This window comes from Lampetra fluviatilis, chromosome 3 (genome assembly GCF_964198595.1).
Source record: "Lampetra fluviatilis chromosome 3, kcLamFluv1.1, whole genome shotgun sequence".
Lineage (NCBI taxonomy): Eukaryota > Metazoa > Chordata > Hyperoartia > Petromyzontiformes > Petromyzontidae > Lampetra > Lampetra fluviatilis.
The window spans coordinates 23,461,120-23,486,224 of record NC_136277.1 but is presented as its reverse complement, the minus strand read 5'-3'; the positions used below and the strand labels follow the sequence as shown (position 1 = coordinate 23,486,224).

The window sequence follows — 25,105 nt, the reverse complement described above, 5'->3', positions numbered from 1 at the left end:
AAGCAGTACGAGATACCGTGGTGCGTGGTAACATCTTTCAAGAAATGGAATGCTCAATTACGCAGCCCAACTCGGGGGTTACCAGCGTATACCAAAACGCGCGTGCCGTCTCGTGCCGTCTCAACTCAGAAAACCGGTAGGCTGACGCACACACATACGTGTACTCGTGGCAAAATTGAGGCAAGTGCTGTAATATGTATATATAATTTTTAATATATTTTAATTTATAACTCTGGGGGGGGTTCGAGACGAAGAAAGCTTTGTAGAGGTTATGTCTTTTAGGAAAAGTGAAACGGGGCGTTTCCGGGAAAACTTGGGCATCAAGTCTTCTGTGGCCGGGGCACGCTTGTCCCTGGAATGCGGTCGCGCACAGAGACGCACAGACACAGCCGCACAAGAACACATCGTCAAAACGGGTCAGCCGCCATTTAACCACCGCTGCAAATTCGCCAAATAATCGCCATCTTGCTGTTTTGTGATGCAACAAAGACGAAGACTCCCCCTCTCTATACAGCAGCCTTCACAGACTGTTGGGGCAAGTGTTGTTAGCGAGCACCTATGAAGGCCGGCAGGGCGCACGAGGGGATCGTTAGCCAGCGCCGCGCCAGGCTGCCTCAGTCTCACCAGTGTTGATGTTTACACACTGCACCAGGTACTTTTTTAAGGCTGGGTCAACCTAGGGGAGGCCCAGGACCGGTTCAAATATTCGCCACTGTTAGCGGTTGTTGAGTGGGAATCCAACTCGGGTGGCTGGGTTCGTAGTGCAGTTGGACTTTAGGCCCAACGACCGGAGTTCGATTCCCAGCCACAGTCAACATCAGTGGCGAGTGACATCCAAACCGCTCCTGAGCCTTCTCCAGGTAGACGCAGCCTCAAATGCATAACTTGCGTCGTGTATAATCTTCAGCGCTGGGGAGACAAAGGCAGCCGGGCGTGGTTCTGGCCTCACCACAACCTCATGCACCATGTCGTCCTTCATAGATTCCCTCTGAACAGCACTCGCCCCAGCAGTCTGTGCAGGTTTTCTGTCACGGCTTCAAGGGCGAAGCCGTGGCAGGGTGTCTGCGGCGCAAGAATCTTACCTCTCTCTACCGCCGGTCGTCTCTGAGGGAGTTCCTTTCCCGGTTTCCCCATCCCCTCCTCTTCGTCGCCATCGCCACCTTCGCCATCGTCGGCACCGGGTTCCAGAGTTCCGTCAAAGTTCCCGGTCAGGTCGAGCACCTGTAGCTCCTCGAGACCCATGAACATGTCCTTGACGTGTGGAGGCAAGCGGTTGTAGCTGCGTACGGACGACAGGCATTGGGACGCAAGCGTGAGTTTCTTTGCTTAGGCTGTGTGTTAGTGTGTGTACAGCACTTGCCCCAACAGTCTGTTAAGGCTATATGGGGGATATTTGTCTTTGCGTGGGTGGCACCACGTTGGTGCAGTGGTTAGTGCACTGCGCTACGGACCTGGTGACCCGAGTTCGATTCCCACTCACGATCAACAACAGTGGTGAATATTTGAAGCAGTCCTGGACCTCCCCTAGATTGACTTGGCCTCAAATGAGTACCTGGTGCGGTGAGAAATCAAAGGTGGTCGGGCGTGCTGCTGGTCACCCACCCCTTCGCGTACCACACCGACCTGCTCGTGTGCCATGCCGGCCTTCATAGGTGCTCGTTGACAGCACTTGCCCCAACAGTTTGTTAAGGCTACACGGAGGATGTTTGTCTTTGCACGTGTACCGTGTGTGTGTGTATGTGTAGCATGTGTGTGTGTGTACAAGGGTACCGTAGGAAGATGCCCTTGATGTTGGGGGTGGTGCTGAAGGCGCCCTCTGGGATGCTGTTGATGCGGTTGTTCTGCAGGTAGAGGTACTCGAGCGACGCGGGCAGAGACGAGGGCACCACGGTCAAGGCGTTACTGGACAGGTCCAGCGTCTATAAAGACAAAGATCCCCCGTGTAGCCTTAACAGCCTTTTGGGGCAAGTGCTGTTAGCGAGCACCTATGAAGGCCGGCACGGCACACGGGCAGGTGGGTGGCCAATACCACGCACGGCCGCCTTTTTCTCCCTTGTGGCGATGTTTACACACCACACCAGGTCGTCGTTCGAGGCTGAGTCGACCGTGGGGAGGCCCATGACGCATTCAGATAACCGACGCTAGTGTTGGCCATGAGCGCGAATCGAACTCGAGTAACGGGATTCGTCGAGCAGCACGCTAACCACTGCGCCACTGCTCTACACACCACAACGCACACACAGGTGTAAGCACCTGCTAGACTGCTGTCGACTGGAGGCGGCACGATTAGTCACGAGGCAATTCTAATCGACTCAAGATTGTAATCAACGACCGCCAACATCCTGTTTCTGAAGGCTGGAAACTCCGCACAAAGCTACGCCAGGGTTGAAGCTGCCGATGGTTATAATGCCATCACCAAAACCCACCCATCACCTCCCGTCCAGCGGCACGTATGCGGGGTATAAATATTGTCACTAAGGAGACACAGGCGGCCGGGCGTGGTGTTAGCCATAGTGCCGGCTTTCATAGGTGCTCGCTAACAGCATTTACCCCAACAGTGTTAAGGCTATAAGGGGGATCTTGGTCTTTGTACTTACCCCGACAGTCTGTTAAAGGCTATACAGGGGATCTTTGTCTTTGTGTGCGTGCGTACCGTGAGGCTGGGGAGCTGCGCCCAAATGTTTGGCGCGATGGTTTTGCTCGCCAGGGCGTTGTCACTGAGCATCAGCTCCCGCAGCGCGGGTAGCCCCGACAGCGCCCCGTTCCCCAGCACCGCCACGCGGTTCTGCTGGATCCGCAGAACCTGTGGGGGGGTGGGGTGGGGGGAAGGTGGGCAGGGGTGGGGGGTCGTGGTGGTGAGAAGAGCTGGGTGGTGTGGCTGAGCTGTCTAGCCTGTGCAACTGGGGGTGTACGGATGGGTGGTGTCGCTGCGGCCGTCTGTTGGCGCCTCTGTGGAGCAAGCCCGGCACGGCTCCACGGAGGAGCCAAGTTCATTTTCCACCGCGGAAGCCGAGCCGTGCCGCTGGCGTCGACAAACGCGACGAACGCATCGAGCGGCGTGCAGATGATGCCGTGACGCCGTGCAGGTCACTTGGGTCATGCGCGACGGACGCGTCCGTTGTTATCCCTGACCTGGACTCCGCTTGGGCCCCTCCCCCCCCCCCGATGCAGATTCAGATGACTTACGGAGCCAGCGGTGTATTCACACTTTGGTTCTGGTTCGGCTCAAAAAGCTAGTGAAAACCCACCTGGACCGCAGGAGGGCCTTGCGCCGTGTCGGCTCAGGTGCGCCAGCGGGTGCCGCGGTGGCGAGATGTGAACTACCCTCTTTGGTTCTTTTGGTAAAGTCACGTAGGTGAAAATAAAAGAAAAATAATTAAATCACGACGTTTCGGAGGCAACACAAGCTTCCGTCATCAGGAGGGACAATCACAGCAATTTTTAAATCCTTTATATTAAGTTCGCATGCTTGCTTGCTTGCGTGCTTGCTTGCGTGCTTGCTTGCTTGCTTACGACCGTGCAAATCTTTCGCTCGTTTTTTAACCCACTTCCCGTGATCCAATCGAGCTGACATTTTCCACACAGACTCGTTGTGTGTGACAATTAATTTTAGTGAAAAATTTTTTCCAAAATTTTACACTGTTTAGGGAAAACAAATGAAATATTTAATTACCAATTGCTTAATACTGGCAGACAATCATCTGACCCATAGATTGCAGCCATCTTAAGCCAGAGGACGAGAGGACTCTAGCCGCCATGCATATAAAGGATTTATAGTGAAAAACTTAGTTTTTACGGGTTTACTTGTTTTTACTGTAGTGGTTGTCCCACCTGACGACGGAAGCTTGTGTTGCCTCCGAAACGTCGTGATTGATTATTTTTCTTTTATTTTCACCTACGTGACTTTACCGAAAGAACCAAGGAGTATGGATCATTGCAGTCACGAAAACTTCAAATCTAGAGATGTGAACTACCCCGCCTGGGATACAGGTGGTCGTGGGTGGTGTTTATTTGGGAGTTTGCATGTTCTCCCCGTGGTCACGTAATTTTTCTCTGGGTCCTCCAGTTTTTCCCTCCACAGTTTAGAGTATTTGGCTGCAATCCATATTCATGAGTGTGATAAACCACTTCTTTGTGGCCAGGTAGCTTCTGAATAAGTATTACCCGTAAAAACAAAGTTTTTCACTATAAATCCTTTATATGCGTGGCGGCTAGAGTCCTCTCGTCCTCTGGCTTGAGATGGCTGCCACCTATGGGTCAGATGATTGCATTGCACCATTAAGCAATTGGTAATTAAATATAATATTTTTGTCCTAAAAAGTGTAAAATTTTTGAAAAAAATTTTCACGAACATTAATTGTCACGCACAACGAGTCTGTGTGGAAAATGTCAGCTCGATTGGATCACAGGAAGTGGGTTAAAAAACGACCGAAAGATTTGCACGGTCCTAAGCAAGCAAGCGAACTTAATATAAAGGATTTAAAAAGAGCTATGCAGCTCAGTGGACCTCACCTGGTAATATAAAATATAGTTTAGTTTGTAGTTTTAGGAAGAGGAGTGGGCGTCCGTCCGTCTGTCTCTCTGCGGTCATGTGACCCCCTCAAGTGCCCCCCCCCCCACTCACCTCCAGGCTGGCGGGCAGCCCGACGGGCACGTGCGTCAGCTGGTTGCCCGTGAGGTCGAGCGAGGCGAGCTTGGAGAGGCGCGTGAAGGCGCGCGGGTGCAGCCGCTTGCTGCTCAGGCGGTTGAAGCTGAGGTTCAGCTCGGCCAGCTCGGGGGTGGCAGCGAAGTCCTGCGCGCGGATCTCGTGGATGGTGTTGTGGAGCAGCATCAGCACCTGGGGTCGAGCCGAGAGGGAAGAAGCTGAACGGCGTGGTTGTGTGTGTGTGACTGTGTGTTGTGGGAGCGGCGGTGCAGCGGTTAGCGCACTGCGCTACGAACCCAATGACCCGAGTTCAATTCTCGCTCACGGCAAACACCAATGACGATTATCTGAACCGGTCCTGGGACTCCCCTACGTCGACTCAAATGAGTACCTGGTGCGGTGTGTAAACATCACCACTTGGGAGACAAAGGCGGCTGGGCGTGGTGTTGGTTACCCACCCCTCGTGTGCCATGCCGGCCTTAACAGGTGCTCACTATCAGGACAAGCCCCAACAGTCTGTTAAGGCTACACGTGGGATCTTTGTCTTTGTTTGCCCCCCTTGACGTGCGTGCGTGCGCCTGCCTTGATGTGCGCCGGGAGGCTGCGGGGCACGCGGTTCAGCTCGTTGCTGTAGAGGTGCAGCGTGTGCAGCCGGCGCAGGTTGCGGAAGGCGGCGGCGCCCACGGCGTGAGCGCGCACGCGGTTCGAGTGCACCAGCAGGTACTCGAGGGCGCGGAGGCGGCCCAGGCCCTGCGAGTCGAGCGCCGCGATGGCGTTGCGCTCCAGGTGGAGGATGACGAGCCGGGCCGGCAGCCCGCGCGGCACCAGCGTCAGGTTGTTACTCGACAGGTCCAGGTACTCGAGGCGCCGAGAGTGACTGGCGGTGGGGAGGGCAGGGCGATGAGTGGAGAGATGAGTGACGGCTGGGCAGTGAGCATGGGGATGAGTGGCACAGTGGGGGAACACGGGTGGTGGATCTGCCACTCGTCTGGGTCAGTCAACGAGTGGCACTTGCTGCCAGCACCGAGCCTTCGACACTGCGCGTGGCTTCAAAGTGCACCTAGCATGGCACAAGCGCGGTGGTGATGTCATCGCCACTTAGTAGTGAACGGCGGTTATTGTTGTTGGGGGTGTGAGTGGGAGGGTGACCGTGAGAGCGAGCACGTGAGTGAGTGCGTTGAGTGAAGGACAGTGGGAGCGTGTGTGGGAATTATTGCGTTTTTTTTCCATGAGAGTGAGTGAGCGTGTACGCATGAAAGTGTGTGGGTGTAAGTGTGAGTGTGTACGTGAATGGGTGAGCGTGTGAGTGTGTGTGTCTGTGAGTGTACGTGAATGGGTGAGTATGTTGGTGAGCGTGTGAGTGAGTGTGTACCTGAAATGTGTGAATGAGTGAATGTGTTGGTGAGTGAGTGTGTGCGTGTACGTGAATGTGTGAGCGTGTGAGTGTGTGGGTGAGTGTGTGTGTCTGTGCGTGTACGTGAATGTGTGAATGAGTGAGTGTGTGTCTGTGTCTGTGCGTGTACGTGAATGTGTGAGTGTGTGGATGAGTGTGTGTGTCTGTGCGTGTATGTAAGTGGGTGAGTGTGTGAGTGCTGTGCGTGTACGTAAATGTGTGAATGAGTGTGTGGGTGAGAGTGTGTGTCTGTGCGTGTATGTAAGTGGGTGAGTGTGTGTGTCTGTGCGCGTACGTGAATGTGTGAGCGTGTGAGTGTGTGGGTGAGTGTGTGTGTCTGTGCGTGTACGTGAATGTGTGTGTGGATGAGTGTGTGTGTCTGTGCGTGTACGTGATTGTGTGAGCGTGTGAGTGTGTGTCTGTGTGTGTGTCTGTGCGTGTATGTAAGTGGGTGAGTGTGTGTGTCTGTGCGCGTACGTGAATGTGTGAGCGTGTGAGTGTGTGGGTGAGTGTGTGTGTCTGTGCGTGTACGTGAATGAGTGTGTGGATGAGTGTGTGTGTCTGTGCGTGTACGTGATTGTGTGAGCGTGTGAGTGTGTGTCTGTGTGTGTGTCTGTGCGTGTATGTAAGTGGGTGAGTGTGATGGTGAGTGTGTGTCTGTGTGTGTATCTGTGCGTGTACGTGAATGTGTGAATGAGTGAATGTGTGGGTGAGTGTGTGTGTCTGTGCGTGTATGAAAGTGGGTGAGTGTGGGTGAGTGTGTGTGTCTGTGCGTGTACGTGAATGTGTGAGCGTGTGAGTGTGTATCTGTGCGTGTACGTGAATGTGTGAATGAGTAAGTGTGTGGGTGAGTGTGTGTGTCTGTGCGTGTACGTGAATGAATGTGTGAGCGTGTGAGTGTGTGTCTGTGTGTGTGTCTGTGCGTGTACGTGAATGTGTGAATGAGTAAGTGTGTGGGTGAGTGTGTGTGTCTGTGCGTGTACGTGAATGAATGTGTGAGCGTGTGAGTGTGTGTCTGTGTGTGTATCTGTGCGTGTACGTGAATGTGTGAATGAGTAAGTGTGTAGGTGAGTGTGTGTGTCTGTGCGTGTACGTGAATGAATGTGTGAGCGTGTGAGTGTGTGTCTGTGTGTGTGTCTGTGCGTGTACGTGAATGTCTTTGCGTCGATGCTGCGGTCATTCAGCTGGTTGTGCTGCAGGTAGAGCTCTCTCAGGTCTCTCAGCTGATCGAACGCTCCCCCCGAGAGCGAATGCAGCTTGTTATTCTGTGACACACGGACACACGGAAGGACACACAATGTTCTCATTCGCACGTTAACAGTGAGACGGGGAAGACATCTCAGGATCGGACAGGGTGCGGGGAGTTTCAGCCACAGACACTGCCAATTGGGGATCTTAGTTTTTTGTGAGCGTGTCTGTGCGTGTGAGCTTGTGTGTGTGAGCTTGTGTGTGTGAGCTTGTGTGTGTGAGCTTGCGTGTGTGTTTGTGTGTCTTTGCCTTTGTCGACTCAACCTCAAATTAGAGGCCGACCGAAACTGAATTTTTTTTTTCGGCCGAAACCGAAGCCGAAACCGAAAGTTTAACTCCACTTTCGACCGAGACCGAAACAGAAAGGTATATAACCGAAGTTACCGAACACAACATTTATGAAATGCTTTACTACCCGGCATCGCCCGGGACTTGGATTCACCACGGCCGGCCGCCTTTGTCCCCCCAGTGACGATGTGCCATATGCCGGCCTTCATAGGTGCTTGATAACAGCACTGGCCCCAACAGTCTGTCAAGGCTACACGGAGGATCTTTGCCTTATGTGTGCGCGTGCGTGCGCGTGTGTGCCTGTGTGTGTGCGCGTGTGCCTGTGTGTGTGCGTGTGCCTGTGTGTGTGCGCCTGTGTGTGTGTGTGCGTGTGTGTGCATGTGTGTGTGAGCTCTGGGCTGTTCTTCGTGCTTTCGGAGTCCCTGACCCTCTGCTCACGCTCATTAAGGACCTTCATGATGGTGAGCGGGCCCGGGTAAAACTACGTGGCCGGGAGTCAGAGCCTTTCCCTGTACACCTTGGGGTGCGACAGGGATGTCCTCTGGCTCCCACATTATTTAACATCTATTTTGACTGCGTAGTTCGTGAAGCCTTCAATAGCTACTGGGCAGTTGGAGGCAGTCGCCCTCCAACAACAACGGAGGGCGGAGGAGCGACGCTCACAACAACGAGCGGAGCGCCGGGTGGCTAAAGCACAGCAAGTTGGCACAGTAGGGGGCACAGGTGGTGCATCAGCCAGTCATCTCAGTCATCTCGGTCAGTCGACCCGTGGCACCTGCTGGGTCTGCCCCGTGACCTTCTGCCAGTGGGCTTTCGACACTTCACGTGGCCTCAAGGTGCACTTGGCCTGGCACAAGCATTGTGGTGACGTCACCGCCACTTAGTGGCGAATGGCGGTTGTTGTTGTGCGTGTGTGCGTGTGAGTGTGTGTGCCTGTGCGCGTGTGCCTGTGTGTGCGTGTGTGTGTGCGTACCCGCAGGTGCAGTCTCTGCAGGGCCGACGGGAGGCCGAGGGGGGCCCGCGTGAGGCTGTTGCTCGACAGGATGAGAGTCTCCACGGCGTCAGAGCCGAGGAACGCGTCCCGCGGGATCCCCGCGTTCGTCAGGCGGTTATTGTGCAGGTACACGGAGCTGCGGGCACACACGGAGACCCCCCCCCACACCCCCCGCATAGACTCCAACAGACCGACGGGGCAAGCAGCGACGAAGGCCGGCACGACACACGAGGGGGTGGTGTGGCCAGAGCCACGCGCGGTCATCCTTAGCTCGCAAGTTCGAATCCCGCTCAAGGCCGCCAACACCAGTGACGTTTATCTGAGCCGGTCCTGGGCCTCCCCTAGGTCGACTCAGCCTCGAATGAGTACCTGGTGCGGTGTGTAATCATCGACACTGTCGAGATAAAGGCGGCCAGGCGAGGTGCTGGCCACCCAACCCCTCGAGTGCCGTGCCGGCCTTCATAGGTGCTCGCTAACAGCACTTGCACCAGCAGTCTGTTGAAGCTATTCGGGAGATCTTTGTCTTTGTGTGCGAGCGTGATTTACCGCAGGTTGGGTTTGCCACCGAAGGTCCCGGGCGAGATCGCGGTGAGGAAATTTGCGGCCAAGTCCGCACTGACGAGGGAGGCCGGGAGGGATCCGGGGGTCTGGGTGAGCTGGGGATGGGGAGGTGAGCGACGAGGTGAGCGACGAGGTGAGAAACATCACAGCAGCAGCTCACACATGAGCACACGTACGTGGTGGTCATCGTGACGATTTCCAATGACGTCATCGCAGTTTTACCAGCCAGCACCTATACAGACACAAGACAAAGATTCCCCGTGTAGCCTTAACAGACTGTTGGGGCAAGTGCTGTTAGTGAGCACCTGTGAAGGCCGGCACGGCACACGAGAGGGTGGGTGGCCAGCACCACGCCCGGCCGCCTTTGTCTCCCCATACAGACAGACACATTCACTCATAGATCCACACTCACACAACAGGATCCCCAATCAACCACATAGACTGTTGTGGCAAGTGCTGTTAGCGAGCAGCGCCTGTTAAGGCAAGTACAGAGTACCAGCGATGCGGCCATGATTACACCCGACCGCCTTTGTCTCCCTTGTGCTCATGACCAGACACTGCTCCGGAAACTCCTGTGTTGCCGGCTCAGTTTAGGGGAAGGTTTAGACATCACTTTTGATACTACCTTCATCCGTGGATGACAATCTAACCGAGGCCACGGGGGTTGGAGTTGCGTCATTGCACCACCCCTGTCCAAACACTGACACGGCCTGTACACGGCCTGTACAAGGCCTGTGGAAGGCCTGTACACGGCCTGTACAAGGCCTGTGCAAGGCCTGTGCAAGGTCTGTGCAAGGCCTGTGCAAGGCCTGTGCAAGGCCTGTGCAAGGTCTGTGCAAGACCTGTGCAAGGCCTGTACAAGGCCTGTACAAGGCCTGTGCAAGGCCTGTGCAAGGCCTGTACAAGGCCTGTGCAAGGCCTGTGCAAGGCCTGTGCAAGGCCTGTACAAGGCCTGTGCAAGGCCTGTACAAGGCCTGTGCAAGGCCTGTGCAAGGCCTGTGCAAGGCCTGTGCAAGGCCTGTACAAGGCCTATACAAGGTCTGTACAAGGCCTGTACAAGGCCTGTGCAAGGCCTGTGCAAGGTCTGTATAAGGCCTGTGCAAGGCCTGTACAAGGCCTGTGCAAGGCCTATACAAGGCCTGTGCAAGGCCTATACAAGGTCTGTGCAAGGCCTATACAAGGTCTGTACAAGGCCTGTACAAGGCCTGTGCAAGGCCTATACAAGGTCTGTATAAGGCCTATACAAGGTCTGTACAAGGCCTATACAAGGCCTGTGCAAGGCCTATACAAGGCCTATACAAGGCCTGTACAAGGCCTGTGCAAGGCCTGTACGCCAATCACACCACGGTGCACCACCTTGTGGGAAATCAGCAGTTGTTCCACGGAGAGGCTGGTTCCCGCCATAGGATAGTGGAATTCCCGCTGCTGGCTTGGACAGTGGTGCTCCATGCTTGCATACCCAGGGACATTCCTTGGCGGTTTGTGACTTCCAAGTAAACCTGACCCCCCACAAGGTCCACTCAGCGTTAACTGTGCTCACCTTGTTGTTGGCCAGGTAGATGTACTGTAGCTCCTTCAAGACCATGAAGCCGTCGGCCGGGAGGCCTGGGCACGACAGTGAAGAGGACTCAGGCCATCATCGTCGTCATCAACATCATTGTCATCGTAGTCGTCATCATCATTGTCATCAACGTCATCATCATCATTGTCATCAACGTCGTCATCAGCATCGTTATCAACGTCATCAACATCATTGTCATCAACGTCGTCATCATCATTGTCATCAACGTCGTCATCATTGTCATCGTCATCAGCATCGTCATATTCGGTGTCATCATCATCATCCCACTGGGATAAATAAAATCGACACTGCTTTTTGAGGAGTCAAAAGTGGTTGTCCAATGGAGAGACTGGCCACCGTCATGGGAATGTGGAATTTCAACCAGAGACACAGGACAGCCAACACAGATGAGTGCCAATCCTTCCCTTCTGTTGTCCTTCCGCCACACACCTCCGATTAGCACGGTTGGCTACGTACGGCGCGAAAGAAGTTCAACATACGTATGCATGCAATACTCAGCTCAATGGAGCAGGGAGACGCGGTGACTCGACTCGCGGAGTTAGAGTCGGGTCCTCGTCGAGGTAGAGGGGGTGGGGGGGTGCTTGTAAAGTATTATTTAGGTGGAAACCTCTTGTTGTCGTGAGGGAGGTAATGGTGGCGTTTAGAGGCACCCGCAGCATTAAGGGAGGCGAGGTGTGGCCTACAAGTTAAGGCCCACGCACTTTGGCCCACAAGTTTAGGGCCCACGGCCCTGTGGCCCACAAGTTAGGCCCACGACACAAGACCAACACACAGACCCTCACCCAGGAAAGCCACACCCTTTTTCAGGAGGGTTCTGCATTTGATTTTTAATACCCAGATGATATGAGCCAATGAATGAGTGTTAATACATTGTAGCTACAGAGCGAAATCCAAGTGAGTTGTCACGAAGCCCCACCCACTTTCCCCCGTCCAGCTTCACGTCCCTCTCCTAGCGTCCACGCAGCGCTCCCCTACCCCACAGCCCCCCCCCTCTCTCTCCCCTTGCCCCTCCTCCTTTCTTACCTATGTAGTGACATAAGAGGGGAGGGGCTGCTGGGGGCTCTGGGACCCTAGGCAACCCAGACGCTTAAGCCCCTTGGCGCCAGGCGCTGGGATCCCAGGCACCCCAGCCAGTTAAGCCCCTTGGCGCCACCAACGGGGGGGGGGGGGGGCTGTGTGTACTCTGTGGGATATCTGGGGGTGCACACAACCCCACACCTCGTTGGGGACGAGGCATAAAAGGGCAGCTCCCTGGCCGATCAGGGCCAGTTGTAGCTCAAGACCCAAGACCCAAGACCAGCCATCTCAGGACCCTGGGACGCTGTGAGGGCCAGTGGTGGGACTCTGGAACTCCCGGCTCTACGTCCTTGTGAGGGCGAGTTCCGAGGAAGCCAGAGTAGTGTATCTAGGCTGTGTACCTAGGCTGTGTACCTAGGCTGTAACAGAGTATCAGGACTGTTGGAGTGTTGGATTGTAATAAAGAAGTTACCTCTACAAGTGTCTCCGGAACCTATTACACCTATATAACCTCTTACCACGGAATCTCTCTCCCACTTCAGCAAAAAAAACATTCTTGCTGTGGTTTTCCCACCTGATGATGATTGCTTGTGTTGCAATCGAAACGTCGTGATTTATTTTATTTTATACCTACGTGACTTTACCAAAAGAACCAAAGAGTATGAGTTGTCACGGTTCGAATATTTCAATCTGTGACCAAAATTTGAAGAAAAACGGAACCGAAGTGTCGTCTGATCGGCGTCAAAAAAGGGAGGCATGTGTAGTGTAAAGGAGGTGAAACCGGTGGGCACACGGCACCTGCAGACGTGATGAGGTTGTTTTGAAGGTTTAAGGTGCGGAGCAGTGGAACTCTCTTTAAAGCCGCAATCGGAACCACCTCGATTTGATTGTTCTGTTCGCAGAATCGCGCACACACAAACACACAACGATGCATCAGAAGGCCTAGAGCATAATCTCATTGGAGACTCCGATCCTGAGACCCGGTATCCTGGAGCCGAGTCTCAATGAAGACTCCGATGCTGACACCTGGTCTCCTGGAGTCTCAATGGAGTCTGAAACCACTACCATTGCTACACTCCTCCCTGAGAGCTGCAAATAGAAATGTCTTCATCTCACGACACAACACAACGCCATGCCACACTGTCACATCTGAGCCAGGCGAAGCATGGGCCTCTAATGGGTGACTTCCCACTGGTTATTTGGCGTCCCAAGCGAGAACCAAATCGTGATCCTGTGGCTTCTCTCAACATGATGTTGTGAACCAAGCTCAAGTCCTAGCAGACCCACGGGACGGGGCTAACGATGCGTCCCTCGCGTTGTGACGTCGGTCAGTCATCTACACATGTCTCGACCCATTCATTGCGCGTGACATCAGCGGCCCAACTTGACTTCTGCAGTGGGATAAAAACAACAACAACAACAACCCGGCACTTTCTGAGCCGTGCCGGGCCGGTTTGGTGTGGGTCCCAGCATGGTTTGGTTGGACAGTGTAAAAGAAGCATTAGTGTGTGGGGGGGAGGGGGGTTTTGTATTGCTACAGAAGGATACTGCATCTAAGCTGGACCCAAAGAGTGACCAACGTAGAAGTAAGAAAAATGTTGCAGAAAAAGAAGAAGAAGACCTGATGCAAGCAGTGATGAGAAGGAAACTGGCACTATTCTGGACACATATGTAGGATGGACAACAACAGGAAAATCAAAGTGTGTTGTTCGGGGAAAATGGAAGGAACCGGAAAGTGGGAAGACCTAACGGAGAATGGCCAGACGACGACATCAGAGATTGGTGCCAGAAAGATGTGGCCCTACTTGAGCATATTGGCACAAGGCAGAGGAAAGTGGAAACAAATGACGAAATGTGCAGTGGAAAGCTACGGGGCTATCTGCCCGTGGATCGTGATGACGATGACGACGATGATGATGTGCGGGGAGTGGATAGCCGGTGCAGGAGAAGACGAACGGAAGCGGCCACCTGCAAGGACAGCAGCTGGGTGTCTGCAGGCAGCGAGGCGGGGAAGGAGTCGAGCCCGGCGCCCGCACACTCCACGGCGCCGTCGGGCGAGCAAGTGCAGCTGGACGGACACGAGCCCTGGCGCTGGGCCGGACTGGGGAGTACGCCCTCCTCCTCCACCTCCTCCACCTCCTCGCCCTCTTCATCCTCGTAGATGCCGCCGCCGTCGTCGATGCGGTCCCGCGCGGCGTCGCGAGCGGCCGGCAGAGCCAGCAGGGCGAGGAGCAGCAGAGCCGACAGCGGAGACGCCATCGCGAGAGCTGCGCGTGGGAGCCGAGGTGACGGTCGCTGAGCGGGCCACGAGGCCTACGAGTCTGACGTTCGCCGGCGCTCCGAGGACTCGAGCAGCAGCAGCTGCTGCTGCTGCGCGGACGAGCGGCGCGTTGAGTCGCGTTTCACGTGGCGGGGGGGCGCGGGCTCCTCCACCAGCAGACCAAGCGGGGTGTTACGGCCAATGCTGTAGGTGCCACAACACCGTCCTCTGTCATTGTCGCGGCAGATCTAGCTTCCTCTCCGCCGTCTCAAACACGGAAATGTTAACAGCAAGTCCTCGCTTAACGCGTGCTCACACTTTAACAAGTTTTCCCAATCATGCAGTTCTTTCATTAGGGAACGCTTCGCACAATGCGCACCGTTATAACGCGGAACGCGCATCGTTATAACGCGGAACATGCACCGTTATAACGCGATGACTGAGCGGTCGACGACAAAGTGCTTCCTTGAGCTGTGCTGTCCGTGAAGTTATACAATATGCGGTGGCACACCCTCAGTTCTTTGTCCCGCCATCTCACTGTATATGCGTACATCGCATCTCGCCAAACTTTACCGTTACATCGTTTGTGGGGAAATTTTTCCGCTTAACGCGTCACTTTTCAGGAACGCATCTCCCATGTTTCCCATTTGTTATCCGATCTTGGATTTTATATAGTGCTTTTATCAAAGCGCTTTACAAGAATTATTAATTGTACATTAGTATTGGCTGATGGGGAAAAGGGACGGGGTTTGAGTGTTGAGGAGGGGGAGGGATGGCAAGGAAGGATGATGTTTGGGAAAGGGAGCGTCGAGGTTAGGAAGGAGAATGGCGAGAGGATGGTTAAGGTTTTAACGATGCAGACAGGAAGTAGTAGAGAGATTCGCTATTGAAATAAGATGAGTCCTAAGGGAGGAACGAAACATGGTTGAGTGAATTTGCTGCTTGATGTGGAGTGGGAGTTTATTCCAATGTAAGCCAGCCAGGAGGGAAAAGGGGCGGAGCACAGGGAGGGGGGGGGGCATAGTGGGGGACAAAAGGGATTGTGAATACTGGGGCCTAGATGGAACATTGTAAGCAATAAGAGAAGCGAGATGGGGTGAGACAGAACCACAGAGCGATTTGTAAACAAGGGTGAGGAATTTGAATAAGCAGCGGTAGTAGACGGGACGCCAATGAAGACAATTCGTGGCCACAATTCAACCCGGGATGATGATCTCGTCCCGCTTCTCCCAGGACCTCACGCCTTCCATTGCCCGCATCCCACCACGTCGCCATCTCATCTGCTGCTGAGACCCTCCCTCATCTACACATTCATCACCTGCTGAGACCCTCCCTCATCTACACATTCATCACCTGGACGCTCAACGACTGCAACTCCCTCCTCCCGGACCTTCCCAAAGCAGGGCCGTATAATTATCCAATAGGCCACAGTAGGTACTGTGCCTAGGACCTACGAAATCTAAAGGGCCTACGAAATAAATGTGACCATGTTTTTTTGTTTGCATGATTTAAAATAATGTAACTAATATATATTCTTAAATATAATTGTATAGCAAGGATAGGCACGGTGTTTCAAATTAAATCTGCTTATTAAATCGGCACACAGCGCGCTCCCATCGAATTAGGGCACAGACTTAATAATGAACGTATCAGCAGTAACGACATCAGGCGGCTTGAGACGTTAGTGGAAGGCGCCTTACAAGTAAATGTCAATGAGTATAATTATCATCATCTGTCCAGCGGCTGGACAGATGATGATAATAATTGTAACATGGGGCAGCGGTGGTACAAACTGGAGAGAGTTACCACTGAAGGGCCTACGAAACAGAAGTGCTTATGGCCTTTACAAGAACCTTAATCCGGCCCTGCCCCAAAGACTTCGTCTACGAACTCCTCATCGTCTATGCAGGCCACTGATTCCCGACTCCACGCTGGTGCCCGTAAACTAGACCAGGCCTCGGATCTCCCAGGTCAGTGCCGAGTCGATGCCACCCACGCCACTCAATGTCAGAGGGGGCGGGCTGGGGGGCACTTTCGCCGATGAGACATCTTCATACTCTTTGGTTCTTTCGGTAAAGTCACGTAGGTATAAAATTAAATAAAACGCGACGTTTCGGACGCAGCACAAGCGTCCGTCGTCATCAGGTGTGGAAGCGTGGCCTGCTGCTATTTAATACCCACGTGACTTCACCGAAAGAACCAAAGTGAATGGATTCCTGCAGTCACGAAAGCTTCAAATCAAGACATCTTCAGTGTGAGGGCCGCCACAAATTTGAAACCATCGGGGTTTGACAGCACGATGGCGGGGTGGGGGGTGTTTTCACATTTGTGTATTGTCAGGGACCGCCAGTAGCCCAGGGGCCTTGCAATGAAGAACCCTGAGCTACACGATCCTCCATGGACTCGCTCCCACCTCCCTCTTCATTCTCGTTTCACTCGACTCCCCTACACCGCGTTCTCCTACTCCTGCAACAACCAAGGACTTCTGACACAAACCCCCCCCACCCCTCAACTAACGTCTTGCTCAGTTGGGCGGCTGCTTCTTCTCTATCGCCGTCCCTGCGATTTGGAAACGCGCCCCACCACCCCCCAGTGTCCCGTGCCGCTGACTCCCTGTTCACGTCCAGGTCCCAGACCGCTCTCGCGTTGCGTGCCTGCAACTATAAAGCGATTCAGATTATACCTCGCTAAAAAAATATATATGAAACATTAGAAAAAAATATATTCTTGTGAGTGGTATATTAAATGGGCACACAGCGCGCTCCCATCGAATTAGGGCACAGACTTAATGATGGACGTATCAGCAGTAACGACATCAGGTACCTTGAGACATTAGTGGAAGGCAGCCTCTCGTAGTTGCAGGGGTCATGCCAACCAATGACATCATACACGAACTAAAGAATACCCAATGTTACTTGATCGATGAATCGATTCACAACCCCCTTCTTCAACCCACCGGTGTCTGCTCCACCTCCCTTAAAGCGGCCCCCAGTGCAGCAGCTCTCAACACGTCCCCCCCCCCAACCACGACCACTGGTGACCTCCACCCCACCGCGACCTCGCACCAAAAGAACGCTTCAGGTTCTTAAGGGGCCATCCATTGAGTAGGTTCGCAAAAATCTGTCAAAACTTGACCCCCTCTCCCCCTCCCTGCTCGCACGCGTACTTTTTACACCCCTCCCACCTGCGTACGTACTAAATGGATGTCCCCTAAGGCCACCAGCGCACTGAGAGCGAGCGGAGATTCGGCGCGAGGATTTTTGTTTGAAGGTTGCGTCCCTGCGAGTTCTCGTGGCCGCAACGCGGCGCGAACGCTCCCCCGCCCACGTTCGCGTTTGTATTTTCCTCCCGCACGGTATCCACTCCGCAGCCTGTGCCCCCTCGCTGGGTGGGGCTGTTGGGCGGGGGGTCGAGCCCATGCGTTGAGAACGGCTTGCCCCCCCCCGCCTCCCAAAACAGCTTCACTGGAATAGTTCCACTTTGGGAATCTGCAGCTGCGGTGCGGAATCTCCCTGCACGGCAAACCTCTCACTCCTGGAGCCCCCTGCGCCACGCAGCCCCGGGGATGTTGTTCCGAGACTCAAATCGCAGCCCCCCCCCTCCCCGTTATCTTGAAACGTAGATGCCCCCCGCGCCGGTCATTCCGTCGCAGCCTCACCCGCCGGACGGCATCTCACGAACCGTGCCGCTTTGCGTGAAACGAGGGGCGGGGCATTGGAAATGCGGCTTGGACCCTTTTAACCAGCAGGTAGGTGACACACACTGAGACTGAGTATCAACACGCCCCACCCTCACCCCCTGGACGCAAACAGCATCGTGACTGCTGGAGTCAGCGACGGTGATGGATGAGTCCGCACGTCGGTACCGCGGGCGCTCGGAAGCGCAGCAAGAGCATCGTAACACGGGCCGCGCCATTGGCCACTCTCCGAGTTCTCACCTGGGGCAACACAAACAAGCTGAAGCCTTCCCCACCAACGCGTGGGGCTACACGGCGCGGGGGGTAGGGCGCTTGGCACGGCTCCTCGTGCAAGGAATGAAACGCCCGGGCCGCCCTCGGGGGGTTCAACCGCGCAGTTGCACCGCCTGCACACTCGACGGCCCCGCCACGAGGGTGCTGACTCGACCCGCCGGGGTCTCGGGGGTCTCGGCCGCCGAGCGTCGCCCGGAGTCTGCCCAGGGGATGAGCCGATCGCTCGAGTTCAGCTGCGCCGTCGACTGTGTAGGCGGCGGAGCGGTGGCGCGGCGGTTAGCGCGCTGCGCACGTGAAAGGAGTGAAACTGGCGGCCACCTGGGTTCGAGTCCCAGCCGCCACTGAACATCAGCTGGCGAGTGCGCTACCAGAGCCGGTCCTCGGCACGAAACTTCGCCAATCCGCACGGACCGCACGGCCTGGTGAAGTATGGTCAAACAGCCCCCCATGAGCCACTACGACGGGACGGGGCATGGGGGGGAGGGGGGCTTCACGCAGCAGTGGACTGACAAAGAGCTCAAGACGTGCAGGGTGACAGCCACTGCGAAGCGACAGCGGTTGAAGCCCCACGCGACGACTGGCACGAATGTGGAGGGAGGTGGTGGTGGCGTCTGCTCAATAGCAGCAGGGGGAATGGATGAGAACACAGCAATTAAATGAGGAGTTTTGCGGTGGCAATCTGCTCTGTCCATGAGCTGCGCGCAGTTCAAGTCGAGACAACGTCAGAGGTGGTATAACGTGGATTGGGAGCAGATGGTGCCGATGCGGTGCCATTGTAGCGAGAGTTGATTGAAGGGACAGGAAAGAAAACGCAACCCATGGGGGAATTTCATCTCCTTCCTTTGCATTCGCTCCCCTCCCTCGCGCTGTCCCCGTCTCTCCCTGTGACACCATCATCATCATCACCACCATCATCATCAACACCATCATCACCACCACCATCATCATCACCACCATCATCATCACCACCATCATCACCACCATCATCACCACCATCATCATCAACACCATCATCACCACCACCATCATCATCACCACCATCATCATCACCACCATCATCACCACCATAATCATCACCATCACCATCACCACCATCATCACCATCACCACCACCATCATCACCACCATCATCACCACCATCATCACCATCACCAACATCACCACCACCATCACCACCACCATCATCACCACCATCATCACCATCATCATTACCATCATCACCTCCATCATCACCACCATCACCATCATCACCACCATAACCATCACCACCATCATCATCACCACCACCATCATCATCACCACCATCATCATCATACCGCGTGTGTGTGATGCACGGAAGTGTTGCGGTGAGCGCGATGCGCTCCGAACCCGCCTACACCGAGTTCGAATCCCGCTCACGGCCAACACCGGTGACGATTCTCTGAACCGGTTCTGAGTCGACCCCTAGGACGACTCAAATTCGTACCTGTTGCGGTGAGTAGAACATCGCCACTGGGGAGACAAAGGCGGCCGGGCGTGGTGCTGGCCACCCACCCCATCGCCTACCGTACCGCCCTTCATAAGCGCTGCTCGCTAACAGCACTTGCCCCAACACTATGCTAAGGCTATACGGGGCATCTTTGTCTGCGATGCACAGGCAGCATCGGTTTTAGATCCGACTCGAGAGTCAAAATTGTGACCGAATTCCTGTTGACAGCGACAGCAACGAAACCACCGCACGTACAATCATCGGGGTCATCAGTGCGGTGTCGCCATCAGTGTTGCCCTCGGGGGGGTGGTGTCGATACATCCTCCCAGGGCACTGGGGGGCACCGTCTAGCGTGGCCCCGAGGGGGGCAACGATGGAACTGCTTCTCGCACTTTCTGTAAATTACGGGGCACTCGTTAGCAAAGTGCAGCAGGCAACGAGTGCCAACGCGCACACGCAGACGGCTGCAGCGAGGATCGCCAACACTGTAGCTGATGATTCCTAACAATGATGCAACCCCGGTATAATATTTCCCTCCCCTCGACACAAATCTCTCTCTCCATCACACTCTCTCTGTACTTGCTCCGGCAGTACATATACTAAAATTGGAACGATACAGAGAAGATTAGCATGGCCCCTGCGCAAGGATGACACGCAAATTCGTTAAGCGGTCTCTCCATCACACTCTCCATCACACTCAGCGCACTCTCCATCATCACACTCATCACACTCTCTCCCGGTTACGCTCCACCCCCACCCCCACCCCAATCTCCCTCCATTTCTCTCCCACTCTCGCTCCGTCTCCCCTGCGTTCTCTCGCCCTCCCGGCTTCACGCTCGCCCGCCCTCAACTCCCCCATCTCTCTGCCACTCTCCCCAACTTTATCCCACACACCCCGTGTCTCACAACTCGCTCGACGCCACCACTCCATCTCCCCCCCCTCTCTCTCTCTGCCATCCCTGCCACCTCGCCCCCGTGATTGCCCCTTGCCGTGAGTTCGTCTCGGAGGAGCGACAGGAGCGAGCGGAGTGGCCTTACCCGAGCCGCGTGGAGGCGCCGCGCAGTGCGGGAGACGCAGGAGGAGCCTCGGGGAATGGGAGGAGGAGGAGGCGCGGGTGGCGTGGGGGGGGGGCCGAGACCCCGACGCGTCACGACTCCCATTCATCAACAAAGATCCCCCGTGTAGCCCGGGACAGACTGCTGGGGCAAGTGCTGTTAGCGAGCACCTGGCACGACACGGCACGGCACACGAGGGGGTGAGTGGCCAGCACCACGCCCGGCCGCTTTTGTCTCCCCAGTGGCGATGTTTGCACAACGCACCAGGTACTCATTTGAGGCTGAGTCGACCGAAGGGAGGTCCAAGACCGGTCCAGGTAATCGTCACTGATTTTGGCCGTGAGCTGGAATCGAACTCGAGTCGCCAGGTTCGTAGCGCAGCGCGCTAACCGCTACACTACACATGTAAACATACACACACAGCCATACACACATACACATCTATACACAAAAACACATCCACATATACACACAAAAACAAATACACATCCACAGACAAAGATCCCCCGTATAGCCTTAACAGACTGTAGGGGCAAGTGCTGTTAGCGAGCACCTATGAAGGCCGGAACGGTACATGAGGGGGTGGGTGGCCAGCACCACGCCCGACCGCCTTTGTCTCCCTAGCGGCGATGTTTACACACCGCACCAGGTACTCATTTGAGGCTGAGTCGACCTAGGGGAGGCCCTGGACCGGTTCAGATAATCGTCACTGGTGTTTGCCGTGAGCGGGAATCGAACTGGGGTCGCCAAGTTCGTAGTGCAGCGCGCTAACCGCTACACTACCGCTCCCCACATACACACACATACACACATCCATACACATATACACATCCACACATATACACACATCCATACACACACGCACATACACACACATCCATACATATATACACACACACATACACAGATATATATAAACATATACACACGCATATACACATACACACATCCATACACATACAAAGACGTGCACACACAAGCACACACATACACACACATAAACACATGCACACACATCATACACACATTCATACACACAGACAAAAAGACAAGACCCCCCCCCCGTATACTCCTGAGATACTTTTGGGGCAAGTGAGGTGAGAGAGCCCCTTTGAAGGCCGCGTCTACGGCTGTCTCGCTCGTGGTTCTACACATCGCACAAGGTGCTCATTTGAGGCTGAGTCGACCTAGGGGAGAAAGCCAAGTACCGGTTCAGATTATTGTCGCATGCACATACACACACACATGCGCACACACGCACACACATATTGTAAAAGCATACAAAGTCAAACTTTGTATGCATACGCACTTGCACACACACAGATACCTGTGTAAACACAACCCCAACCCATATACACGCACAATTACACACAATGCGTACAGCCAGATGCACGCACACACACCCGCGCGCATACACGTGGGTGCGTGTGTGTGTGTGGTTGTGTGTGTGTGGTTGTGTGTGTGTGGTTGTGTGTGTGTGTGTGGTTGTGTGTGTGTGTGGTTGTGTGTGTGGTTGTGTGTGTGGTTGTGTGTGTGTGGTTGTGTGTGTATGGTTGTGTGTGGTTGTGTGTGTGTGTGTGTGGTTGTGTGTGTGTGGGTGCGTGTGTGTGGTTGTATGTGTGGTTGTGTGTGGTTGTGTGTGTGTGGTTGTGTGCGTGTGTGGTTGTGTGTGTGTGGTTGTGGTTGTGTGTGTGTGGTTGTGTGTGTGTGGTTGTGTGCGTGTGTGGTTGTGTGTGTGTGGTTGTGGTTGTGTGTGTGTGGTTGTGTGTGTGTGGTTGTGTGTGTGTGGTTGTGTGGTTGTGTGTATGTGGTTGTGTGTGTGGTTGTGTGTGTGTGTGGTTGTGTGTGTGTGTGGTTGTGTGTGTGTGGTTGTGTGTGGTTGTGTGTGTGTGTGGTTGTGTGTGTGTGTGTGGTTGTGTGTGGTTGTGTGTGTGGTTGTGTGTGTGGTTGTGTGTGTGTGGTTGTGTGTGTGTGGTTGTGTGTGTGTGGTTGTGTGTGTGGTTGTGTGTGTGTGTGGTTGTTCACTGTTATCTGCCCACAGCGCGAGAAGCACTTAGTGAGCAGTTCCACGACGAGCCTGGGTCGTCCGACAACAGCCTCGTGGCCTCGTGAACGAGAACGAGCAAGGGGGACACTCCAAAGCAGCGCTCCTCATCGCGAGGCCCACGGGCCCCTGAGGGCCCCTGACGGCCCCTGAGGGCCCCTGAGGGCCCCTGGCGACACGCAGCGAGAGGGAAGAGCCCTCGCAGCGGGCGGCGTGGCGGCCCTCACGCTGGTGGTGTCTTTTCGGCGAAAGTGTCCCCCCTGTTCCCTCACCACCCCCTCTGACAACGAGTGACGAACAGCACTGCTCGACAGCAGGTGTTGGTGTCTCATCGAGGGATCCATTTCCCCAGGTCCTTGTGGCTCAACGTCAGCGCTGGGGAGTCGAAGGAGGGCGGTGTCGGGAATGACTGACCCGTGACTTTCACGTCTTTGTCGCATTCGCGAAGCTTCAACCTGGGATCCATATCGAACAGTTGAGGAGCCACGCATCCAATCAGCTTGCAGTTCTACCAGGTCAGCCTTAGACTCGACTCTGCTTCAGTGATGAGGCACCGAAGCGTCGAAAATCAGTCTTGACTTTGAACTTCTTTCGCACCGTACGTAGCCAACCGTGCTGAAAATCTGATGAAATAATTCATTTGCGCGAATGTCGTGTGGCTGATGGGATGTATGCACGTACTGGTTTTCCTCTTCTTTTAACGCGGCGGGAGCAGCGATGTAAAGGAGTCGGCCTATTGCCGTCAGGTCATTCATTTAACAGTCGACGACACGGGGAGCCCAGGACAGAACCCAGGGGCGTGATGACCACAATCGCCCCTGCTGCCTGTGTTTGGGTCGTGCCTGTGCCGTTGTTTCTTTGCGCGTGAATGTTCAGTGCCCTGTCTGGATGGACCATCTCGCTGAATCCGCGAAGCCCATTTCATTGCAGCGCGGCCTGGCGGGCAGTCGGCAGGTCAAGAGTTCAAATTCCTGCCGGGGCCACGGAGCCGGCCAGCACCGCCTTGGGTGACGTCAGAATATTAATTTACACTGCAGGAGGAATCCGATGAGCTATAAAGCTCTTTTTCACAGACGTCCAGTAGGCGCACGGGGTAAGAACATTACAACAACAACCAATACAACAACAACATATCATGGTCGTGCAAAGTACACGAAAGGTCAACAAGTCACCCAAACACATACAAATATAACGAAACCATCGCCATCCTACCAGGCAAAGCCCACTGAGCTATTCACTTATTTTACAGAAGCGACCTGGCCACAAATGATAGCTCAACAAAGCGGCCCATCATTTGGACTTTAACAATAAGCAGCAAAATCATCTCAGCGGGTGTCCCTCGCTGCCGTCGTGTGAGCGTGGAATTCGCGGATTTCGCAGCCGAATGTTTTTGCCTGAGCCAACAGGGAGAGCTGCTGCTGCTGCTGTTGTGTGCATCGTCTCGACTTGCGCACACGCGGCAAGGCGCTGTCACTGCACACACACACAGCACTGCGATGCCTCCGGCCGCAAGGAGCCGAGATTCGCGGAAGATTTCTGAATGTGGGCGGCGGAGAAACGACGACGCGGCAACTGCGGTGCAACGTACAGGTCGATTTCATCCACTGCTGGACGAAGCCCTCCTCGCACCTTTTGCTCGTGGAGGTTGTTTGACCATACTTCACCACGATGCTCCGTGCGGGTCGGTGAGAGGCTGGGGAGGGGGTGCCCAGCACTGATTCAGTCGGACACCACCCGTCACAAAGAGGAGCCCGCGTGCACCGACACGCGTTCAGTTTGAACTTTATTCGTGCTAATAGAGAATCCGGTCCCACGAGACAAACGCGCACACCAGCTTAACCCTCATTACGACTCATCAGTAGAGTTGCCGTACTGCTACGGCTTTGTGGCCGCGGGTTTCGTGTCGGCCCTCCCCACTGCCACTCGAGACAAATTCTCCGCGCGCTCACAGCAGCAGCAACAGCAGCTCGCTCTCTGTTGTTGAATCGTCGGCTGCGAGATAATTACTCTGAGCGATGGGAGGGGAAGTCGGGGGCAGTGGCGGCGAAGGCACGGAAACCACGCGCCCTTGATGAACACCACATGTGGTGGCTTCTTGACACGCTGCGTCACATCACAAAGATTCCCCCCACCCCCGTTTAGCCTTAAAAGACTCTTGGGGCGAGTGCTGTTAGCGAGTACAACCTGTGAAGGTCGGCACAGCACACGAGGGAGTGGGGGGGGGGGGCAGCACCACGCCCGGCCGCCTTTGTCTCCCGAGTGGCGATGTTTACACACCGCGGCAGACTGAGTCGACTTAGAGAAGGCCCCTTGACCGGTTCAAATATTCGCCCCTGTTATTGGCCGTGAGCGGGAATCGAACTCGGGTCGCCGGGTGTGTTTGCTGCACCACCGCTCTCCACACGCACGCGCGCGCTACACACGCTGTACAACTCCCCCGACAGCGAACCCTGAGATTCATTGATCTACAGCCCTTCGTAAACCCACGGCAGGACGAAGGCCTCCTCCCACGCACACCCCCGCCGGTTCTAAGGAGGTCGTGTGACCATACTTCACCACGCTGGTCAGTGCGGGTTGGT

The 25,105-nt window shown here is 54.9% G+C and overlaps 1 protein-coding gene and 1 non-coding gene across 2 annotated transcripts; one reads left to right on the top strand and one right to left on the bottom strand.

The window, feature by feature from the left end:
* Nucleotides 1–225: 225 nt before the first annotated feature.
* Nucleotides 226–20,591, bottom strand: PODN (podocan). Its single transcript, XM_078885336.1, has 13 exons — nucleotides 20,465–20,591; nucleotides 13,697–13,995; nucleotides 12,527–12,620; nucleotides 10,670–10,734; nucleotides 9,115–9,224; nucleotides 8,548–8,704; nucleotides 7,188–7,303; nucleotides 5,228–5,522; nucleotides 4,625–4,837; nucleotides 2,654–2,803; nucleotides 1,771–1,919; nucleotides 1,083–1,279; nucleotides 226–352 (listed from the first exon to the last, which is right to left on the bottom strand). The coding sequence occupies exons 1-13, from the start codon at nucleotides 20,589–20,591 to the stop codon at nucleotides 321–323; spliced, it is 2,004 nt and encodes a 667-aa protein (XP_078741462.1). The 3' UTR covers nucleotides 226–320.
* LOC144931126 (U6 spliceosomal RNA) lies at nucleotides 20,002–20,108 on the top strand. The gene has a single exon (XR_013636525.1). It is a non-coding gene; the product is annotated as a U6 spliceosomal RNA (small nuclear RNA).
* Nucleotides 20,592–25,105: the final 4,514 nt, after the last annotated feature.